Raw genomic sequence first — 19,679 nt, forward strand, 5'->3', positions numbered from 1 at the left:
TTTATTTTATTTCTTCAAAAGCTCAACAATTACTACAGGGCTTATCAGCTATAAATAAAACAAAATATAATATAATTAAATAAAAAGCTGTGTATTCTGGAGAACTGAAATCTTCAGGCAAAATAAAATAAAATAAAATAAAAATTGTATTTTTTGTTTTTTCAAAACCTCAAAAATAACTACAAGGCTTATCAGCTATAAATAAAAAAACAAAAACAAAATAAAATATAATTAAATAAAAAGCTGTGTATTTTGGAGAATTGAAAATCTCCAAGCAAAATAAAAATAATAATAATAAAATAAAAATAAAGATAAAGACTTACCAGCAACCAATCAAGTAAACAAAACAAAAATATATTTTTAAAAGCTCAATTATACCTAAAAGGCTTTTCAGCTACCAATAAAAAAATAATTAAAAATAAAAAAATATTATTCAAAAGCTCAACAATAGCTACAAGGCTTATCAGCTATAAATAAAACAAAAATAAATACAATAAAATAAAATATTTTTAAAAGGTCAACAATAACTACAAGGCTTATCAGCTACCCATAAAATAAAATAAAAAGCTGTGTTTTCTGGAGAACTGAACGTCTTGGCAGGCAAAATACACTCTCAAAAAGGATGTGTTAATTTTTTACACATTGTTTGTGTTATGTCTATTTTAGCACATTTTGTGTTACTTTGTGTTAAATGTGTGTTAAAAACGAAAAAGAAAAAAGAAAATATCCAACACAGTGTGTCCAACACAATATGTGTTAAATATCAGCCAATCACATTGCTGCTTGCCTCACTTGACTTCATGAGCCGTTATTCTACTGAGACAAGCTAATTTCCTCGTGCTGCAAGTTTTCATCGTCAGGACATAACTTCGATGTGTGAAGGTAAGAAATGTTTGTATTTGCCATTATACGTTTTTAAAATGTCTTTTGTGATCGTTTGGAGACGGTCGAGGGGCATTTGTCACATATATACGTGGTAAAATTGCCTCACGAATGCCGATGCGAGCTGTGCCTGCGTCTGCGGCACATCACGACGGTGGGAGCTTATTTTAACAAGCTTTATAGTTTCTTTTGTCGGATTAATTGTGAACAGAATCGCTTTTAATTAATCATTGACACGTTGTAGTGCTAATGAGAAAATGCATTCGTTCGTCGCGTCTTTCTCTTTGAAAATGAACAGCTTCATTGTGACATGTATTGTGCAAATTGCCCTAAGACGCTAACATAATCTCTAATGCTAAAGCTTTTCTTGCCTTTTTAGCTATCGCTATTTTACAATATTCGCTATTTGTAGCCTATAAATAACAAAAGTATCTTTATTTTACTCTTGCAGCTTTGACTGGAAGACACTCCTGAAGTGCTTGTGGCAGTTACTGACATGACAGAGACAAACGAGAGACTTCATCTCACGACCCTCACCATCACTTGTATGCTGATAAAAATATGTAAATAAAACGATTAATGCTTAAGAGGTTGTCAAATACCACATTTTTTTTAAAAGTACAAACTTTATAAACCATTAACAACTTTTCACTCAAGGAACAATTATATGTTGAAATGACTGAATTGATTGTTTACCTCTCTTTTTTTTAACCTTTTTGAGTTTTTATGTAATTGTTAGTAGCAGGTTTAATAAATTGTGTTTAAACTATACATTAGTTTGCAGTGTCTTTATTGCATACAAAAATTTGGTAAAAAAATAACATAATTGACACAAATTGTGTATTTATAACACAATAGTGTGTAGAAAAAATCAACACATTTTCTGTGTTAGCTGGAATAACACACTAGTTGAGTTAAAACTAACACAAAATGTGTTGTCCTTAACTAGACACAAAGGTGTGTTAAGAAACAACACAGGCTGTGTTGTTTTTAACACATCCTTTTTAAGAGTGTAGAATAAAATAAAACTGTGATTTTTACATTGTTTTTTTAAACATTCTAATTTTAATTAAAATACATATTTTTATATTTACAAAGATGTATAAAACTCCAAACACTCTTTGATTTATGCTTTGAAACAGAGTTACAGAGTCAAAGTCTTAAAAAAGACAATTATATAAAACAGGAGCAAAATGTGAAATTGTATGTGTGAGGATTAGTCAGGGTAATTTATTTAAAACTCAAATGATAACCAAATCATAACCTTCCATAATGAACAAACAGTCCTTAACAAAGGTCAGACAGTTTTACCACCCAATCACCAAACCATTCATCTACTCTACACACAGCATTTACAGCAAACTAAATAATAGAAATCTTTCCCCACTTCATATAGGCGCCAAGAAACTATTTGATTCCATCTGACATGAAAAGCTGTTTTATGGATTATATGACATAATTCGATCAATAAACTCGCATAACAAATGCAAAATCCAGATTAGTGACAAACACACCCAGATTTCCACATCCAGATCAAAGTCTGACAGTGAAATCAAACAAACAGGAGAGACAACTGAGGCTTACTTAACCAAAAAAACTTCATCCACCTGAATCATGGGGGAATCATGAATGTTTTGAAAGTACTGAACGTCATATTGATAGCCAATGAAGCTTTTTAGAGTCACAGAGAATAGTAATATGATGGCAATTTAACGATTCTGATTCCACTGAGCAATTCCTGTTCTTTAATGATTCCATCAACAGTTCTTTCAGTAATTTTAAGGATGAACAATTGGATGATATTTGGAAATGGCATCCACGATCTCACAAACAACCTATTGTAAAATGATAAGATTATTTCAGAATTCAACAGAACAGAAACAACAAATGAGAAAAAAAAAAACAGTTCTTGGAAATGTGGTTCATATTCCACAATTATTGCATCTAACAACCTTTCAGTTCTCATTATCTTTCCTAATCCCAAGCCTAGGATTTAGCACGCTTGAGGCATTTCATCTGTGGAAAAAAAAAAAGTCAAAAGGCATCTTTGCACTGAAGCAAACACACAGAGGCATATATACACCACAAAATAACGCAGATGCTTGAAAGGTAATCATTCATTCTTGTGGTCAGCGGACAGAAAATAAGATGCTGATCATGATATCAGTAAAGTTTAAGGTGACTCGGATGCCTATATAGCATATTTTATGCATATTTTACAGTGTTCAGTCCAGATCAGTGGAAGAATAAACATCAATTGAACAAAACATCAAGGAAATAATTCGGTTTCAATATTTGTTTTTAAAAAACGACCCATTCTCAACTAAGAACAAGCTTTAAAATAAAAAAATTAAAATTAAATATATATATATATATATATATATATATATATATATACACACACACACTTTTTTTTACTCTACAACTACAAGGCTTATCAGCAACCAATAAAATAAAATAATAAATAAAAAAATAAGATATCAGTAAAGTTTAAGGTGACTCAGATGCGTAAATATAGCATATTTTATGCATATTTTACAGTGTTCAGTTCAGATCAGTGGAAGAATGCAGATTTTCCAGAACAGTCAATTGAACAAAACATCAAGGAAATAATTCAGTTTCAATATTTTTTTTTTCTCAAATAAGAACAGGCTTTAAAGGGCAAGGGGTCCAGCTGTCAGGACATTGTGGTAGTAAATGAATAAAGAATAAAAGGTGTTCTGTGTCTGTAGGCCGGAGGAGTGACCCATCTGACAAGCTGTCAGCCATCTCTCACACACACACACACTCATTCAATATACACACCACCAGCCTCATCTGAAATTAAAGGCCCTTCTCTCACACACACATATACACACAGATATTTCATTATCAACTAGAGCTTATTGTAACCCAGGTCACAGGGTTGACTATCGATTGGAGAGCTCAGGCCTCAAGGGGAATAATCAAACCCAGAGAGATAGATTGGAAACTTTGATCTCTCTGCTCAAAGTGTCAAGCGCATTCTTTAAACAAGATCCACAGATGATTGAGCTTATTGAACTTTTCGGTTTGGTCGCGTATGTGCTTGAATGTGAGGATATAAGGACTAGGCAACGTTTTTGTAATACAAAAAGCTGGAAATATGTGTTCCACAAATGATTTTGATTTCAAAGTAGATATGCATGATTCGCTTTGCTTTTTTGTGTTGTAAATTTTTCGGGATTTTTTTCTGTTTTCATTTTTTAGACTCTGTTTTGTATAAATCAAAAAGCATGTCTAATTAATTTAACAATGTCATTACAATTTAAAAAAAAAAATAATAAAAAAAAAAATAAAATTATATATATATATATATTTTTTTTTATTATTATTAAATTGTAATGACATTGTTAAATTAATTAGACATGCTTTTTGATATATATATATATTTTAAGGCCCTATGAATTCAGGACATACTTTTTTCTATATCTCTCTCAAATTTGGTTATATTTTTACCAAATTCTGTTTACCAACAATTCAATCACATCTAAACAATTTTATTAAATACAGAGCAAATTTATTATTACTTTTATTTTATCATCTATTATTATTCTCTTCAGAAATACTGTGCTACGTATTTTTTTTTCTGGTAAATATTCCTTAAAAATAATGTTTTAATAATAAATTCACCATTAGTAGTAGCATCATTACATTAAGTAATATACACATTTAGACACATAATTTTTTACAGGATTCTTTAAAAAAATAGCAAAGATCCAAAGATTAGCATGTATCTGAAATTAAAAGCTTTTGTAACATTATACACTATACTACTGAAAAGCTTGGGAAGAAATGATAGAAATGAATACTTTTATTTAGCAAGGATGCTTTAAATTGATCAAAAGTGATGATCAAGATATTTATAATGTTACAAAAGATTTTTATTCCTGATAAATGCTATTCTGAACTTTCTATTCATCAAAAAAACCTGAAAAAAATTATACTCGGCTGTTTTCAACAATAATAATAATATTTCTTGAGCACAGCAGCAAATCAGAATATTAGAATGATTATATATCTACGGTAGGAAATTTACAAAATATCTTCATGGAACTTGAACTTGAAATCCTAATGATTTTTGGCATATCTTCATTGGACTTCATTGCACTCCGAAGCCCATGTAAATACCCCATCCGAAGTTTTTTTTTTTACCTTAGTCAAACATTGAGGGAGATTTCAGTGTTTTTCGAATGGCTTGCTACTGCCGTACATGGTACATGTGATGTATCTCGTAAATTGCACCACTAAACGTGCACATAATCTTACCAAACTTGTACAGTAGTGTAAATAGGGTATGTACTCACAAAACGCTGCATCGGAAAATTTGTAAGTCCACCATGAGTGTTTTAAAAACAACTTTTACCCGATCCCTACTAGTCTCAAAAACTACAAATGGCGACACGTCGACGTCACTTACCTAGTTTGGGAAAAGCACGTAAAAGTCCTCCTACTACGTCTGTGTGCATGTCAACGTAGTAGGTGGACTTTTACGTGCTTTTCCCAAACCAGGGAAGTGACGTCGATAGGGCTGCAACAACGAATCGATAAAATCGATAAAAATCGATTACTAAAAGAGTTGGCAACGAATTTCATAATCGATTCGTTGTGTCGCGCGACGCAGAGACATTTGGTTATTATATATATATATATATATATATATATATATATATATATATATATATATATATATATTAAAAAAAAATAAAAAAAAATTGAACGCAGAGCGGAGTGGACACATTCGGTCTCTCTCCTGCACTGATGCCAGCAGAGTTCGGCGCCTCATAAGCTGTGTTTCCATCAAAAAATGCGAATTTAACTTATGCGCAAAACTGGAACATTTGAGCATAAAGCACCGTTTCTACATTCTACCTACTTTCACAGCAGCCAATGTGCGATCGCAAAACAGCTGCTGTACGGTCGTTGGATAGTGGAGATGGAGAAAACTACTTCTATAGTTTTTGTAACACTGTCTGTCTGTATAATGTGTCGAAAACATACCACAACCGTAAGGAGAAAGAGGAGCTCTGCTGAGGTGAAATCGTCTCAGTTTTGAATAGGGCTGTGACGGTGGCACGTTGTTTTTTATATATACACTTCAGTCAGCGAACAAGCAGCCTAAACACGCTAAAATAAATCAAATAAACAATATTTTTAATTAAGAAAGTAGCCTAAGAATATTATATAGGCTATTAAACAAACATTCCTTGTAAAAATGTCCAACAGCTCATCAATTTTTGGCCGACAGAATTTCCAGTCCGACTGTCTTTTTTTCTCTTTCTCTTCCTCATTACACAGCTGCTGTTTTTAATAGCAAAGTGATTACATTTATTTTCGTTTCTTTAGTTTATAAAGTTAATTTAGAGATATATTTGGAACACTTTTTGTTTGTTAAATTCAAGTCTTTGTTTTTTAAAGTTATGACCAAACAGCGGCAGACCGATCAATAGCCTGCTCAAGTCATCGCGATTTAAATTAAAATCCATTGATATAAAAAACTTAAAACATATCACAATATTAGTTTAATCATTCAATCAATATAAATCCAAAGTTTGTGCGGAGAGAAGCGCGCTTTGCAGGACATGGAGACGCATTCATAAAGATGCATTAGGCATTAATGAGCAGATGGCAGGATCGTCAACTTAATCTTTGCAACACTGAATCAGAAAATACTAGTTTATTAATTAGTAATTCGAATATTTTCTTAATTTTTGCCCTGACACATTCATGGTAATTACTTTCGCTGGGGCTTTGAGGCCAGTTTTGCGTGCATTTGAATGCTGAACTCTTCCAGCTGGTCGCTGCTGATGGCAGGACACTAAACACCGCCATGGCAGAACGAATGCAGCAGAAAGTTAGTCAAGTTATCCCGTTCCAGCGTGCAAAGTCACTTGACTTTTTTAATGCGCACTGAGGAATTTAATTTGAGAGGCTTCTTGATGGGAAATGCATCATGTACACCACAGGAAGCCGCTGTCTTGACGGATAGTATTTTTATAGTTTATTTAGTTAGTTTATTTATAAAAAAAAAAAAGTCTATATATTTGGCAGATGTAAAGCATACATGTGTATGTTTTTTCTGTTAGTCCATTTTTATTTTATTTTATTATTATTATTAACAGTTCAAGGAGCAACATGTTCGTGCACTTTCTAAAGATTTTAGTTCTGTTTTTGAATGAAGGGTTGTAAATTAATCCCTTTCTTGTTTTTGTTTTTTTAAATCCGATTCATCGATTAATCGAAAAAATAATCGACAGATTAATCGATTATTAAAATAATCGTTAGTTGCAGCCCTAGACGTCGACCATGTACGGCAAAACTCTGATATCTCCCTCAATGTTTGACTAAGGTAAAAAAAAAAAACTTTGGATGGGGTATTTACATGGGCTTCGGAGTGCATAGCAATGAAGTCAAATCTACTCCGAACCATCTCTTTAAGACTGGTTTTGTGGTCCATGGTCACATATATAAAACTGGATTTTAATGCTTAGAATGTGCAACTTTGTACACACTGAACTAATGCTTGTGGAGGTCAGTTCTGTTGTGAAAATCTCACTGTGCTGTGTTAGTACTACGAACTTCAATTGACAACAATAAACCATTCATCTGAGAGGAAACTGTGTCATGATAAGATCCTATTAAAGATCAGCCTTAGATGGCAAAATAATAGAACGTAAGCTGATCTTTATGTCTTCATCACATATCACGGGTTTGCAGGAGGATTTCACAGGTCATGCTGTTGTGAGCAGATTTGTGTGCGAACAGGTAATGGCTTTTTAAGTACTCTACACAGACAGTGAGTGAGTGTATTTTAGAAAGCTTTTAGTGCATGTGTGTGTGTGAGAGACAGAGATTATCACAGGAATAAGTGTATAATTGGATAGCAGAAGAGAGTGTTATTGTTCCAGTGATAAACATCTTTAATTTGATGGATATATCATGTGTACATTGTATGTAGCCGACCAGATGTGTTAAGGCTTGTTCACACCAAGAACAATAACTATAAGAAAAAATGCTAAGTAGTTTTAAACATCATTCGAAATGTAAGGGTGTGTTCACACTTGTCATGTTTGGTTCAATTAAAACAAACTCTGGTGTGATTGCTCTTTTAGTGCGGTTCATTTGAGTAAGTGTGAACCCTGATGCACACCTAACAAGCGGACAGAAACCGCTAAAAAGATGTGATGCTATGCAACATGATTTCACAAAGGGAACAAGCTGTGTATCCAAAACAAAATAAGAAGAGGGCAAATGTGGATTCAAACATATCGCTATGCCTTTAGGTTCGCTGTCAAAAATGCCAGAGTCCACCACAACTATAACGATACATTTTTTTTAGATAATTAACTATTGAAACATCCAAATAACTATAAAAACAGCTAAATCAGAATCCATCTTGCATTAAAAGACTTGCACATTTAAAGTGACAGACAAAGAACTGCAGCATGGTCTTATAATAAATAAAGCATTATTGTGTTGATGTGACACTTATATAGTTATCTTTGTAGTTATTTTTCTTGGTGTAAACAGGCCTTTAGGGACTACTACTAAAATGCTTCAGGCTGGTATCGGCAAGCTGTGGACATTTTGCATTCAGTAGATGAAAATAACTTATTTACATTGTAAATAACATAAAACAACCTGCTACATGTCCAGTTAAACAAATTAATAACAGTTTAAATAATTTATAAAGAAATTGGCTCTGTCATTAACCTTAAAAATGGTTTTAAGTCATTAGTCATAAGTTATTTCTATCTTCTGCTGTAGTGTTTCAGTAGGGAATATCAGTTTACATTTACAAACATTCCTTTTGCCATTAATTGTAATAATCCAGTGAGATTTTTGTTTGCACATGGAGTCTGACAACAGTCAGTGTTCCACACAGAGATCTGATCTCATCATCATCCAGTCTGTCTGGAATGACATGAAGAAACAGAACAAACTGAGACAGACTAAAGCTAGAAGAACTGTGGCAACATCTAAAAAAAAAAAAAAAAAAACACAAATGAAGAAACCTTCCTACAAAGGTATCTGAACAACTATGCAAGTTTACATAGGTCAAAAGGTGTTTTAGATGCAAAAGGTTCTCACACCAAATGGTGATTTAGTTAATAGAAGCTCACTGACAAATGAAATCTATTATTTTTTAAAACATTCTCACTTTACAGCATTTTGACACAAGTGCCTAAAACTTTTCACAGTACTGTAGCATTTCAGATAGGTTTCACCACGTCTTGGAGACGTTGCCACAGTTCTTCTGAATTTAGTCTGTCTCCTTTTTTTTTTCCAAGGGTGTCAGATGGATTGGATGATGGTGAGATCAGATCTGTGTGATCGCTGGTATTTCCTGATTTACTGACACACTACAGCAAAAGATGGAAAAACTGACTTAAAACCCTTTTTTTATGAAAATACTAATGGCCAAGTCTTTGCACACTGAGTCAGAAATTTTTGTATGTGTGTGTTTTTTTGTATTTGTCAAAATGAATCTGATCCAAAAATTTTTAATGATGGACGAAAGTTTGGAGACAGTGTGTAAACCAGATTGATATGACGTGAGGTCGTATTTATTTTTTAACTTTTATAAAGAATATCTCTTTGGGTTTGACACTTTATTCTTCGCAACTTTACAGATCTTATATAGGCAGGAACGGCTTGTAACACTCCAAAGACAAAGGAAAACAGGAAATCGCATCATATGATCCCTTTAACAATGACTACCTTTCTGGGCCTTGAACGTGTAAGTTGTGTTGCTGTCTATGCAGAATCAGAAAGCTTTCAGATTTAATCAAAAACATCTTAATTTGTGTTTTGAAGATGAACGAAGGTCTTATGGGTTTGGAATGATAGGATGAGCAACTAATGACAACATTTTAATTTTTGGGTGAACTATCCCTTTAAATGTCTGTCTCTCTCTCTCTCTCTACCTCAGGTGTGCATTATATTCTAATAATTCAATAGCCCGCCGTCAATTACACCACACTTAATAAAATTTGTTAACTTGCAAGTTCTGACAGTCAGTAGACATGCAAGTCCTGACCGATCATGTGCATGCATGCTCTAGCCACATATACTTTACATATATGTGGAAACAATGAATATCTAGATGTTTTAGTGTCTAAATATCTCATCTTGCTTAATCAACTTGGCGAAAATGACAAGATGGGTCTGCAAGCTGTCCAGTTTCCACTAAGTACAGCACAGTAGTCCAGTGTGTGTGTGTGTGTGTTTATTGAAGTTTATGAGATGCTCCTAAATGGGGATCTGCACACATCAACAGAATCTCTCCAGGTGGAATCTCAGCGTTGGTGAGAGTCCAGTTCCCTGCATAAGAAAAGTGTAAATCAATGAGAACTGGTAACCATAAAGCCGGACTTTCCATGAGGTTTCCATGGTAACATTTAGTTTGAGTGTCACAGGAATAGCGGGGCTATGTAGATCGGTACCTTTTGGGAGCTCTGAATCCAAAGCAGCTCACATCTGCTTCTGAAAAAGCGGGGTGATTTAATGAGGCTTTAACTTTGGCCCTTTAAAGCCACCGTAGCTGCAGGGGCTGTTAGCCATATCTGTGAGCGCTGTGGTTCATGAACCCTGCTGGGCTAAAGCTCAGGACAGCGTTCTCCCAGGGCACTTTATAATGGATTCTACAGGCATGAGAGCACGCTGAAGACCTTCACAAGTCCCTCTGTCTCACACACACACACCCTCTCGCTTCAGTAGTCACAGTTGTACCAACTTGTCCTGGAGTTGTGCTGGAGTTCAAACATACACACACTTGAAACTTCAGCATCAATTCTTCTGATTTAGAAAACTGAGAGCTCCGGCTCTGAAATCTCATTTAATCACACACACATGCAATCCTATGTTAGTGACGCAACCATAAATCTATTCAGCATAGCAACACCTTAGCAACACTCAAACACACCAATAACTAGAAATGTTTTTTTAATTTGGCAACTCCATAGCAACACCTTGGCAACCACACAAACAACTAGCAATGTTTTCAAAACTACTCAGAATAACTTGGCAAGTGCATAGCAACACCCTGGCAGGAACTTACAAAAACCCTCGTAACTAGGGATGTTTTTAAAACTACTCAGAATAACCTGGCAGCTGCATAGCAACACCTTGACAACCACCCATCAATGTTCTTAAAACTACTCAAAATAACTTGGCAACAGCATAGCAACATCCTGACAACAATCCACAAAACCCTATTAACTAGTAATGTTTTAAAACCACCCACAGTAACTTCATTTAACTGCAAAACAACAATGGCAATCACCCATAAACACCCTAGAAACTAAAAATGTTTTAAAAGCACACAGAATGACTTAGCAACTGCATCTCAACACCCAGGCAATAGCCCACAAACACCCTAGTAACTAAAAATGTTTAAAAAAAACACAGAATAACTTAGCAACTGCATAGCAACACCTTGACAATGACTCACAGACACCCTAGTAACTAGACATGTTTTAAAACAACCCAAAAAAAGCTTAGGTGTTGCATAGCAACACCCAGGCAACCACCTACAAACACCTACGTAACAAGAAATGTTTTAAAACCACACAGAATAACTTAGCAACTGCATATCAACACCCTGGCAACCACCCACAAACACCCTAGTAACTAGTAATGTTTTAAAACCACCCACAGTAACTTCATTTAACTGCAAAACAACAATGGCAATCACCCATAAACACCCTAGAAACTAAAAATGTTTTAAAAGCACACAGAATGACTTAGCAACTGCATCTCAACACCCAGGCAATAGCCCACAAACACCCTAGTAACTAAAAATGTTTAAAAAAAACACAGAATAACTTAGCAACTGCATAGCAACACCTTGACAATGACTCACAGACACCCTAGTAACTAGACATGTTTTAAAACAACCCAAAAAAAGCTTAGGTGTTGCATAGCAACACCCAGGCAACCACCTACAAACACCTACGTAACAAGAAATGTTTTAAAACCACACAGAATAACTTAGCAACTGCATATCAACACCCTGGCAACCACCCACAAACACCCTAGTAACTAGAAATGTTTTAAAACCTCACAGAATAACTTAGGAACTGCATAGCAACACCCAGGCAATAGCCCACAAAGACTCTATTAGCTAGAAATGTTTTAAAACCAATCGAAACCACAGTAACGGTCAAGCATTCTTGCCATTTCTTAAGGAAAAAATGTCAACACAAAAACATTCAAAAATGTCATCACAAATTATCTGACTGCATAGCAACACCCTGGCAACAGTCAAGAACCACTCATATTTTCCTTTAGAAAACTGCTCAGCATTTATCATATTATTTTTGGTGCTGTTTTATAAGCTACTCAAGGCAGTAATTTTACCACAGTGACTTTGCATCATGGACGCAGCTGAATAACACCATCTTCTAAATGAAAAAAAAAATAAATGTGGCGCTTGACTAGTTTACCTGTTCTTTAGTTTCATATTCAGGTGCTGTTGTGAATTCAGAAGAACATAATCACATTTCAGGTCAAGTTGCAGGATTAGAGAGAAAGTTTGAGGCCTGAGGAAGAGCGCAGTAATTTGGCAGTAAATAATATCATCAACAGCACTGTCATCACACCTCTGGGAGAAAATGAGCGAAAGAAAGAGAGAGAGACTATAGGACAGCGTGATCTCTACTCTCTAGATCATTAACACACATCACCCTGCAATTAAAAACTCATTTATCTTAATTACTCAACTAATGGGACGAGTCCCTGCAGAAACACACACACCCTCAAAGGACAGCTGCAATGACATAACACACATACACACATGCACATATAGGTGTGCAAAGCCAACATTAATGCTCAGAGAGAAGCCTAAAGCCGCACACACACACACACACACACACACACACACACACACACACACACACACACACACACACACACAACAAATACACAATCATGTGTCAGCCTGTCTGTCTCTGCTTCACACTCTCTACAGTTCAGATGTCACATGTCATTACTCCTTCCTGAGATGTTCATTCATAATATGCTGATGTATTTAACAGTGAATATGCAGTAATGAGATTCTGCATGTAAAGGCTGTCTGTATATCCATCATTCTGTCTATTTATCTATGTGTCTGTCTTCCATCCATCCGCCTATCTGTCCATACTCTATCCATCATCTAACATCCATCCATCCTTCTATCAATCCATTGTTCTATATATCTATCTATCTATCTATCTATCTATCTATCTATCTATCTATCTATCTATCTATCTATCTATCTATCTATCTATCTATCTATCTATCTGTCCGTCTGTCCTCCATCCATCCTTTTTTCTATCATTTTATCTAACTATATATCCATCATTCTATGTCTATTTATTTGTCTGTCCTCTATCTATCGTTCTATCTGTCTCCATTTATCTATCCTTCCTTCTGTCCATCCATCCTCCAAACATCTAACATCCATCGTTCTACTGTTCTATCTAACTGTCCGTCTGTCCTCCAACAATCCATCTATTGTTTCTATCATTCTATCAGTCATTCTTATCTATTGTAACATCCAGTGTTATATACATCCATCCGTCAGTCTGTCCTCCATCCATCATTCTATCTGTCGTCTGTCCTCCATCCATCGTTCTGTCTGTTGGTTCTCTATGCATCCATCCATTCATCTGTCTATCTATCATTCTTGTCTATCTGTCCATCTGTCCTCCATCCATCCATCCATCATTTTATCTATCCATCATTCTATCTATTTATTTATTTGTGTCTACTCATCTATCCTTCCTTCTGTCCATCCATCCTCCAACCATCTAAGATCCATCCATCGTTCTACTGTTCTATCTATCTGTCCTCCATCGTTTTATTGTTCCATCATTCTATCTACATTCTATCTATTCTATCTATATTAACTGTTCTATCTATCCATCCGTCCTCCATCCATGTTCTATTGTTCTGTCTATTTGTCTGTCTGTCCTCCATCCATCCATCCATCCATCCATCCATCTAACCATCTATCGTTCCGTCTGTCTGTCCGTCCATCCTCCATTATTCTATATCTCTATCCATCTATATATCCATCCATCTGCTTATTTGAATTTAAGTTCATTTAATACTTCAAGAACTGTGCTGGAATTTAAAAGGCATTTGTTATTTAATTCTGAATGAACTGCAACCTTACTGTTAACACAGAAAGGAAACTGCACTCATCAAACCATCTCATATGATCTTGAACTCAACCTGAGTCTCCTGAAGAGAGCGACGCCTTTTCGTCTACTTCCACCCGTTTTTCCCCTCTGCTTCTTTGATTGTCCCCTTTAGATTCACACACAACGGCTTTGAGAAAGCATGCAATATGAATTCTAATAGAGCAATTACCATTATGAATGATAACTAGGGATATTCCACTGATCTGGGGTCAGGGCCCGTGCAATAGCTCTTATGATTACGGGGTATGGAATCAGGTCCAGGAAATAGCAGTGCTCCGCTAGCCAGCGGGAATGTTTAACCTACATCACGGATCCCTGTCCTATTGATTAGACCATTAGACTTGAACCGCTCAGAGGAAATTGACACAATCCTCTTTCCATATGAAATCTTTGCATTAATGCTCCACAATTTAACGGCGGAGCTATAAGATTTCTTCAGAATATTCATCCGTCCACTTTCCAGCTTTCCTCTAAAAACCGAATAATATGTAATTTTGTGTGTGATTTGGAGGGCTACACTGCTGATGTATCGATTCTCCAAAAATAATGTCCTCAAGCCTCTTCACTCAACAGTTACTTTAAGAGGCTATTTTGTGATCATTGCCATTAGCCGATAACCATTCATATGCTTGGAAGACTACCAGAACTATTCAAGACATTTTTATTTGGTCATTTCTAAGTAAATACTATGCACAAATGACATTACAGAATAAAATTATTTATAATATATTTATATATTATTTATAATATTCAGGCTCTAAATATTGTTAATATCCCAAAAGCCAACCAAGACCATATTAGTTATACTAAATAATGTATTATTAAATACATAAATAAAAATAAACTAATTAATTAAAAAATAATAATTTAAAACAATTAACATAAATATAAAATTATATAAAACTAACTACATTTGTTAAAAAATATATGTTTTGTCCTTGTCCTTTAACTTGATCAGAAAACATTTCAGAAAATCATTTTCAACATTTACATACAGTATGATTTAGAATTTATTCCAATTAATTTAAAATGTGAACACATGATTTAAAAAAATCTAATTTTAAATCAAATACTTGATTTCTTAACATTATTCTAAAATATATATATTTAAAGCAGCCCACCTTTACTGTATTCAAATACAATCTTTCTCTCCCTCTGAGTGGTTTGATATAATGCAGTGCCATTCAGACACTCATTGTCATACAGCCTACAAAACCCATTCAACATATACTTACACAATATTGAGCCTCTGAAGGTTCTCAATGTACATCTGAAATATATCACAGAAACACATGGTGTAACTCTCTCTCTCTCTCTCTCTCTCTCTCTCTCTCTCTCTCTCTGACTCTTCTCTGTCTCTCGCCCTCCATTCTGTTCCTCCCTTTGCTCCGTCTGTCTCATGCTGATAGCAATGAAAGTGATCTACGGGGGAGGCCGTGCACACACAAGCACATAGCTACAGTGAGTGTGTGTGTGTGTGTGTGTGTGTGTGTGTGTGTGTGTGTGTGTGTGTGTGTGTGTGTGTGTGTGTGTGTGTGTTTGTTGCACTGTTGGAAGGTTTGTCCCGCTGTGTTAAGCTCATGTATGGACTAAACCGACAAAAGCTTTCAGTCACACACACACATTATCCCACATCCTAAGAGACTTACACCGCAGCAGCACTAATGTGACGCATATAGGCCACTGTCCTTTAGACTGGAGCAAGAAATATCAGACTATGCTCAACACTCAAATCACTATATCAAAACACATATGACATCAGTATTAGCTATATTTGGAATATTTTGAGATAACCATGATCACAGCATATTTTAAATTCAATTCACATACTGTCAAATAAGTGATTTTGAAGTGGGTATTAGAAATGTCATTAAATGCACATTTTCATATATGTCTCTTTCCGCTGCATTGAGTCTGTTAGGCTTTACATTCTCTGCAATTCGCTTTAAACATGCACAACAAATGTGCTCTGAGTTCCCTTTATATTCAGATTCGTGCAAATCTAAATGTTTATGCTCATTTATGGTTATCATTCAAGGAAATAGTATGTGTATATTGATTATGTATATATAAATACACACACATGCATGTATATATTTAAGAACAATGTTAAATTAAATTAAATATTATATAAATAATGTAAATGTAAATATTAAAAATATATATATACTGTATGTGTGTCTTATATTTATTTTTAATTATACAGTACACACACACACACACACATTATATAAACAAAAACTTTTATGTTTGACATGATTAATCACAATTAATCGTTTCCCAGCACTAAAGAAAACTATATTTTGAAGTATATTAAAAGAAAGATTATTATTATTATTATCATCATCATCATCATCTAAAATGAATTCTACCCTTCATGAAAACATGTAAACACGTAAATATTTTCAAAATATATAATGTATGTGTGTGTCTTAATATATACATAATAAATATACAGGCTACACACACATATATTATATAAACAAAAAATTTGGATGTGATTAATCACGATTAATTGTTGCCCAGTGCTAAAAAAAAATAATATTTTGAAGTGTAAAAACCATTGCCATTATTATTATTATTATTATTATTATTAATCAATAAAATTACATAATTCTACCCTTTAAAACATTTGTAAGCACAGCCTAAAACACTTAAAAATTAAATAAAACAATGTAAAAAACAAAACCTAAAGCATTTTAAAATATTAGAATATTACTATGATTGAATATCATGTCATTCTACCCTGTGAACTTGTTTCTATGTGTTTATAAAGTCTTAAAAGAAAACATGTCAAATGTAAAAAGAAAACCTAAAGCATTTTAAAATATAAAATATATATTAGAATATTACTATGATTTAATATCATGTCATTCTACCCTGTGAACTTGTTTCTATTTGTTTATAAAGTCTTAAAGGAAAACATACATTCATAAATCATATAATATCTCAATACATTTCAGTGTAAATAAATGAAATGTCTTATACAATAAAACACCACCGACACAATAATCATGATGGAAATGACTGACCTGATATGATCGTGTATCCGATTCCACGAGGTCGACCTAAGTCTTGATCAATCGCTGTGATCTTACGGACTTCATAACCCTACAAACGCACACAGACAGGCAAACATTTAATAACAGATAAAGAAAGAAACAATTGAAAATTATGCATACAAGATCATAAATACTTAGTCTTTAGCCTTCATAGTCTGTTTTTAAAATGCTTTGAAAAGTGTGCTTTTTTTTTTTTTGTCTAATGCAATGACAACCACACATTTTAAGTGTTCAAATGCTTTTGTGTGCATCTGTTGAAGAAAGGACCTGGTGAGGGATGTTACAGGGACATCAGCTTCAAAAACAAATGCATCAAATGAGACATGAAAAAACAACAAACAGAGAAATATTCCGAATTTGAAGACTCTTTGATCCTGAATGAGAAACCGGCGGATGCTTAAAGAGAAAAGTGAGAGAGCGTCTGCCATTGATCCAGCTAATAGTGTCTGAGAGCTGTTTATGCTTCATTTCTGCCAACACTCCACTGCTATTACAGCACACAATCAATTACAGCACGTTTAGCGCAAGAACGTGAGGAGGAGCGAGGGAGAAATGGATGACAAAAGCGGCTGAACAGGGGATGAAGTGTGGCTGAAGTAATTTGCGAGCCATTCTCTTGCCGTCTGCACAAGTGGAATGTTCAATCAAGCACACGTCTTTCTCCTTCTCTTTCCTGTCCTCTCATCCTTAAACATTCTTGCCTGCACCTTCTTGTCCACTCCTCCATCCGCGTCTCTTCTCTTGCACCATTTCAGATCAAGCGCTTGACAGCCAAATTGTGTTTGCCCCTAAAAAGCCTTTAAATGTCACCCTGACAAAAGAAAACGCCAAACAGCGGTGCAAAAACTCCCCACTTTTCCTGCAAAACATTGTTTTTCTCTCCGTTTTAGCTGGTGTCAAACTTTGGTCCATTTGGCAGGTGGATTCGGTTTTCTACCGTTTGAGCATGAACCGCAGAGCTGCGTTTGTGCCAGAGGGTCAAAGTTTGATGGGTTGGGCTGGACAGTAAGCCCCTGCTGGTAGATGACGTGACTACACCACTCCATGCGACATCCAAAATTGGCTGTGTCTATATCCATTGTGGTGGCCAAAATTATTAGAACACTAGTATTTTAAGCAGATAAAAATGGTTTTAAGTCAGTTATTTATATCTTTATTGTGTCAGTAGAAAATACAGGTTTAGATTTCCAAACATTAATTTTGCTATTAATTGTAATAATCCAGTGAGATTTTTGTTTGCACAAGGAGTTTCCACACGGAGATCTGACCTCAACATCATCCAATCTGTCTGGAATGACATGAAGAAACAGACAAACAAAGACAAACAAACTGAGACTAAATCTAGAAGAACTGTGGCAACGTCTTCAAGATGCTTCATGAAACCTCCCTGCAAAGCTGCAGTACTGTTAAAAGTTTTAGGCACTTGTGTAAAAATACTGTAAAATGAGCATGCTGCCAAAAATTAATGTCATAAATAGATTTTATTTATCACTTAAGTTCTATTAACTAAATTAAATCAACATTTGGTGTGACCATCCTTTGCATTTAAAGCAGCTTTTGCCCTAGGTGCACTTGCGCATAGTTTTTCAGGTATCTTTGCAGGTTTCTTGAGCATCTTGGAGACGTTGCCACAGTTCTTCTGGATTTAGTCTGTCTCAGTTTGTTGCGTTTCTTCATGTCATTTCAGACAGACTGGATGATGATCTGTGTGGAGCACTGGCCGTTGTCAGACTTCTTGGGCAAACAAAAATCTCACTGGATTATTTGGAATATTTGGAAATGTAAACTGATATTTCCTACTGACACACTACAGCAAAAGATAGATATAACTGACTTAAAATCAGTTTTAGCTGGTGAAAATACTAGTGTTCTAATTATTTTGGCCACCACTGTAGTTACAGAAGCAAATGTTTGTTTACGAGTTATATTTTTAAGTAAAAAATATCTAAAAACTGAGATGTATAATTAATTATAATAAAAGAATTGTGAGATATATTACCATTCAATCATTTTTTTGAACATATATAGAGACCTTACCCTAAACTTTTGAATTTAAGTGTTCAGTTTAAAATAGGAAATTGTGACTTAAAAATTTGAAAAGCTGAAAAAAGATTTTCATTGATGTATAGTTTGTTACAATTTAGGACAATTACTAATATTACCAATTACTAATTAAAAATTGAAGTTTTAATATTAAATATTAAAAAAATTTAATTAGTAATATGCATTGCTAAGAACTTCATTTTGTAAAAATTTTTTTATTTCTATTTTGCTACTTTAGATTCCAAATTTTAAAATAGTTGTATATTGGCCAAATATTGTCCTATCCTAACAAACTATACATCAATGAAAATCTTTTTTCAGCTTTTCAAATTAAGTTTAAGCTGCATTTATTTAATCAAAAATACAGTAAACGCACTTATGATGTGGAATATTAGTACAATTTAAAATAGCTGTTTTATATTTAAATGTATTTTAAAATGTTATATATATATTTGATTTTGTAAATCAATTTGTAAAATTTTGT

At 34.2% G+C, this 19,679-nt stretch overlaps 1 protein-coding gene across 1 annotated transcript in view; it reads right to left on the reverse strand.

The window, feature by feature from the left end:
• Positions 1 to 19,679, reverse strand: part of cdh23 (cadherin-related 23) — a 317,998-nt gene that overhangs the window by 180,243 nt on the left and 118,076 nt on the right. Inside the window, exon 8 of the mRNA XM_073834861.1 lies at positions 17,123 to 17,201. Coding sequence (XP_073690962.1) covers positions 17,123 to 17,201 — 79 coding nt within the window. The remainder of the gene's footprint in view (positions 1 to 17,122; positions 17,202 to 19,679) is intronic.

Source organism: Garra rufa, chromosome 2, assembly GCF_049309525.1.
Source record: "Garra rufa chromosome 2, GarRuf1.0, whole genome shotgun sequence".
In the NCBI taxonomy this organism is placed as follows: domain Eukaryota; kingdom Metazoa; phylum Chordata; class Actinopteri; order Cypriniformes; family Cyprinidae; genus Garra; species Garra rufa.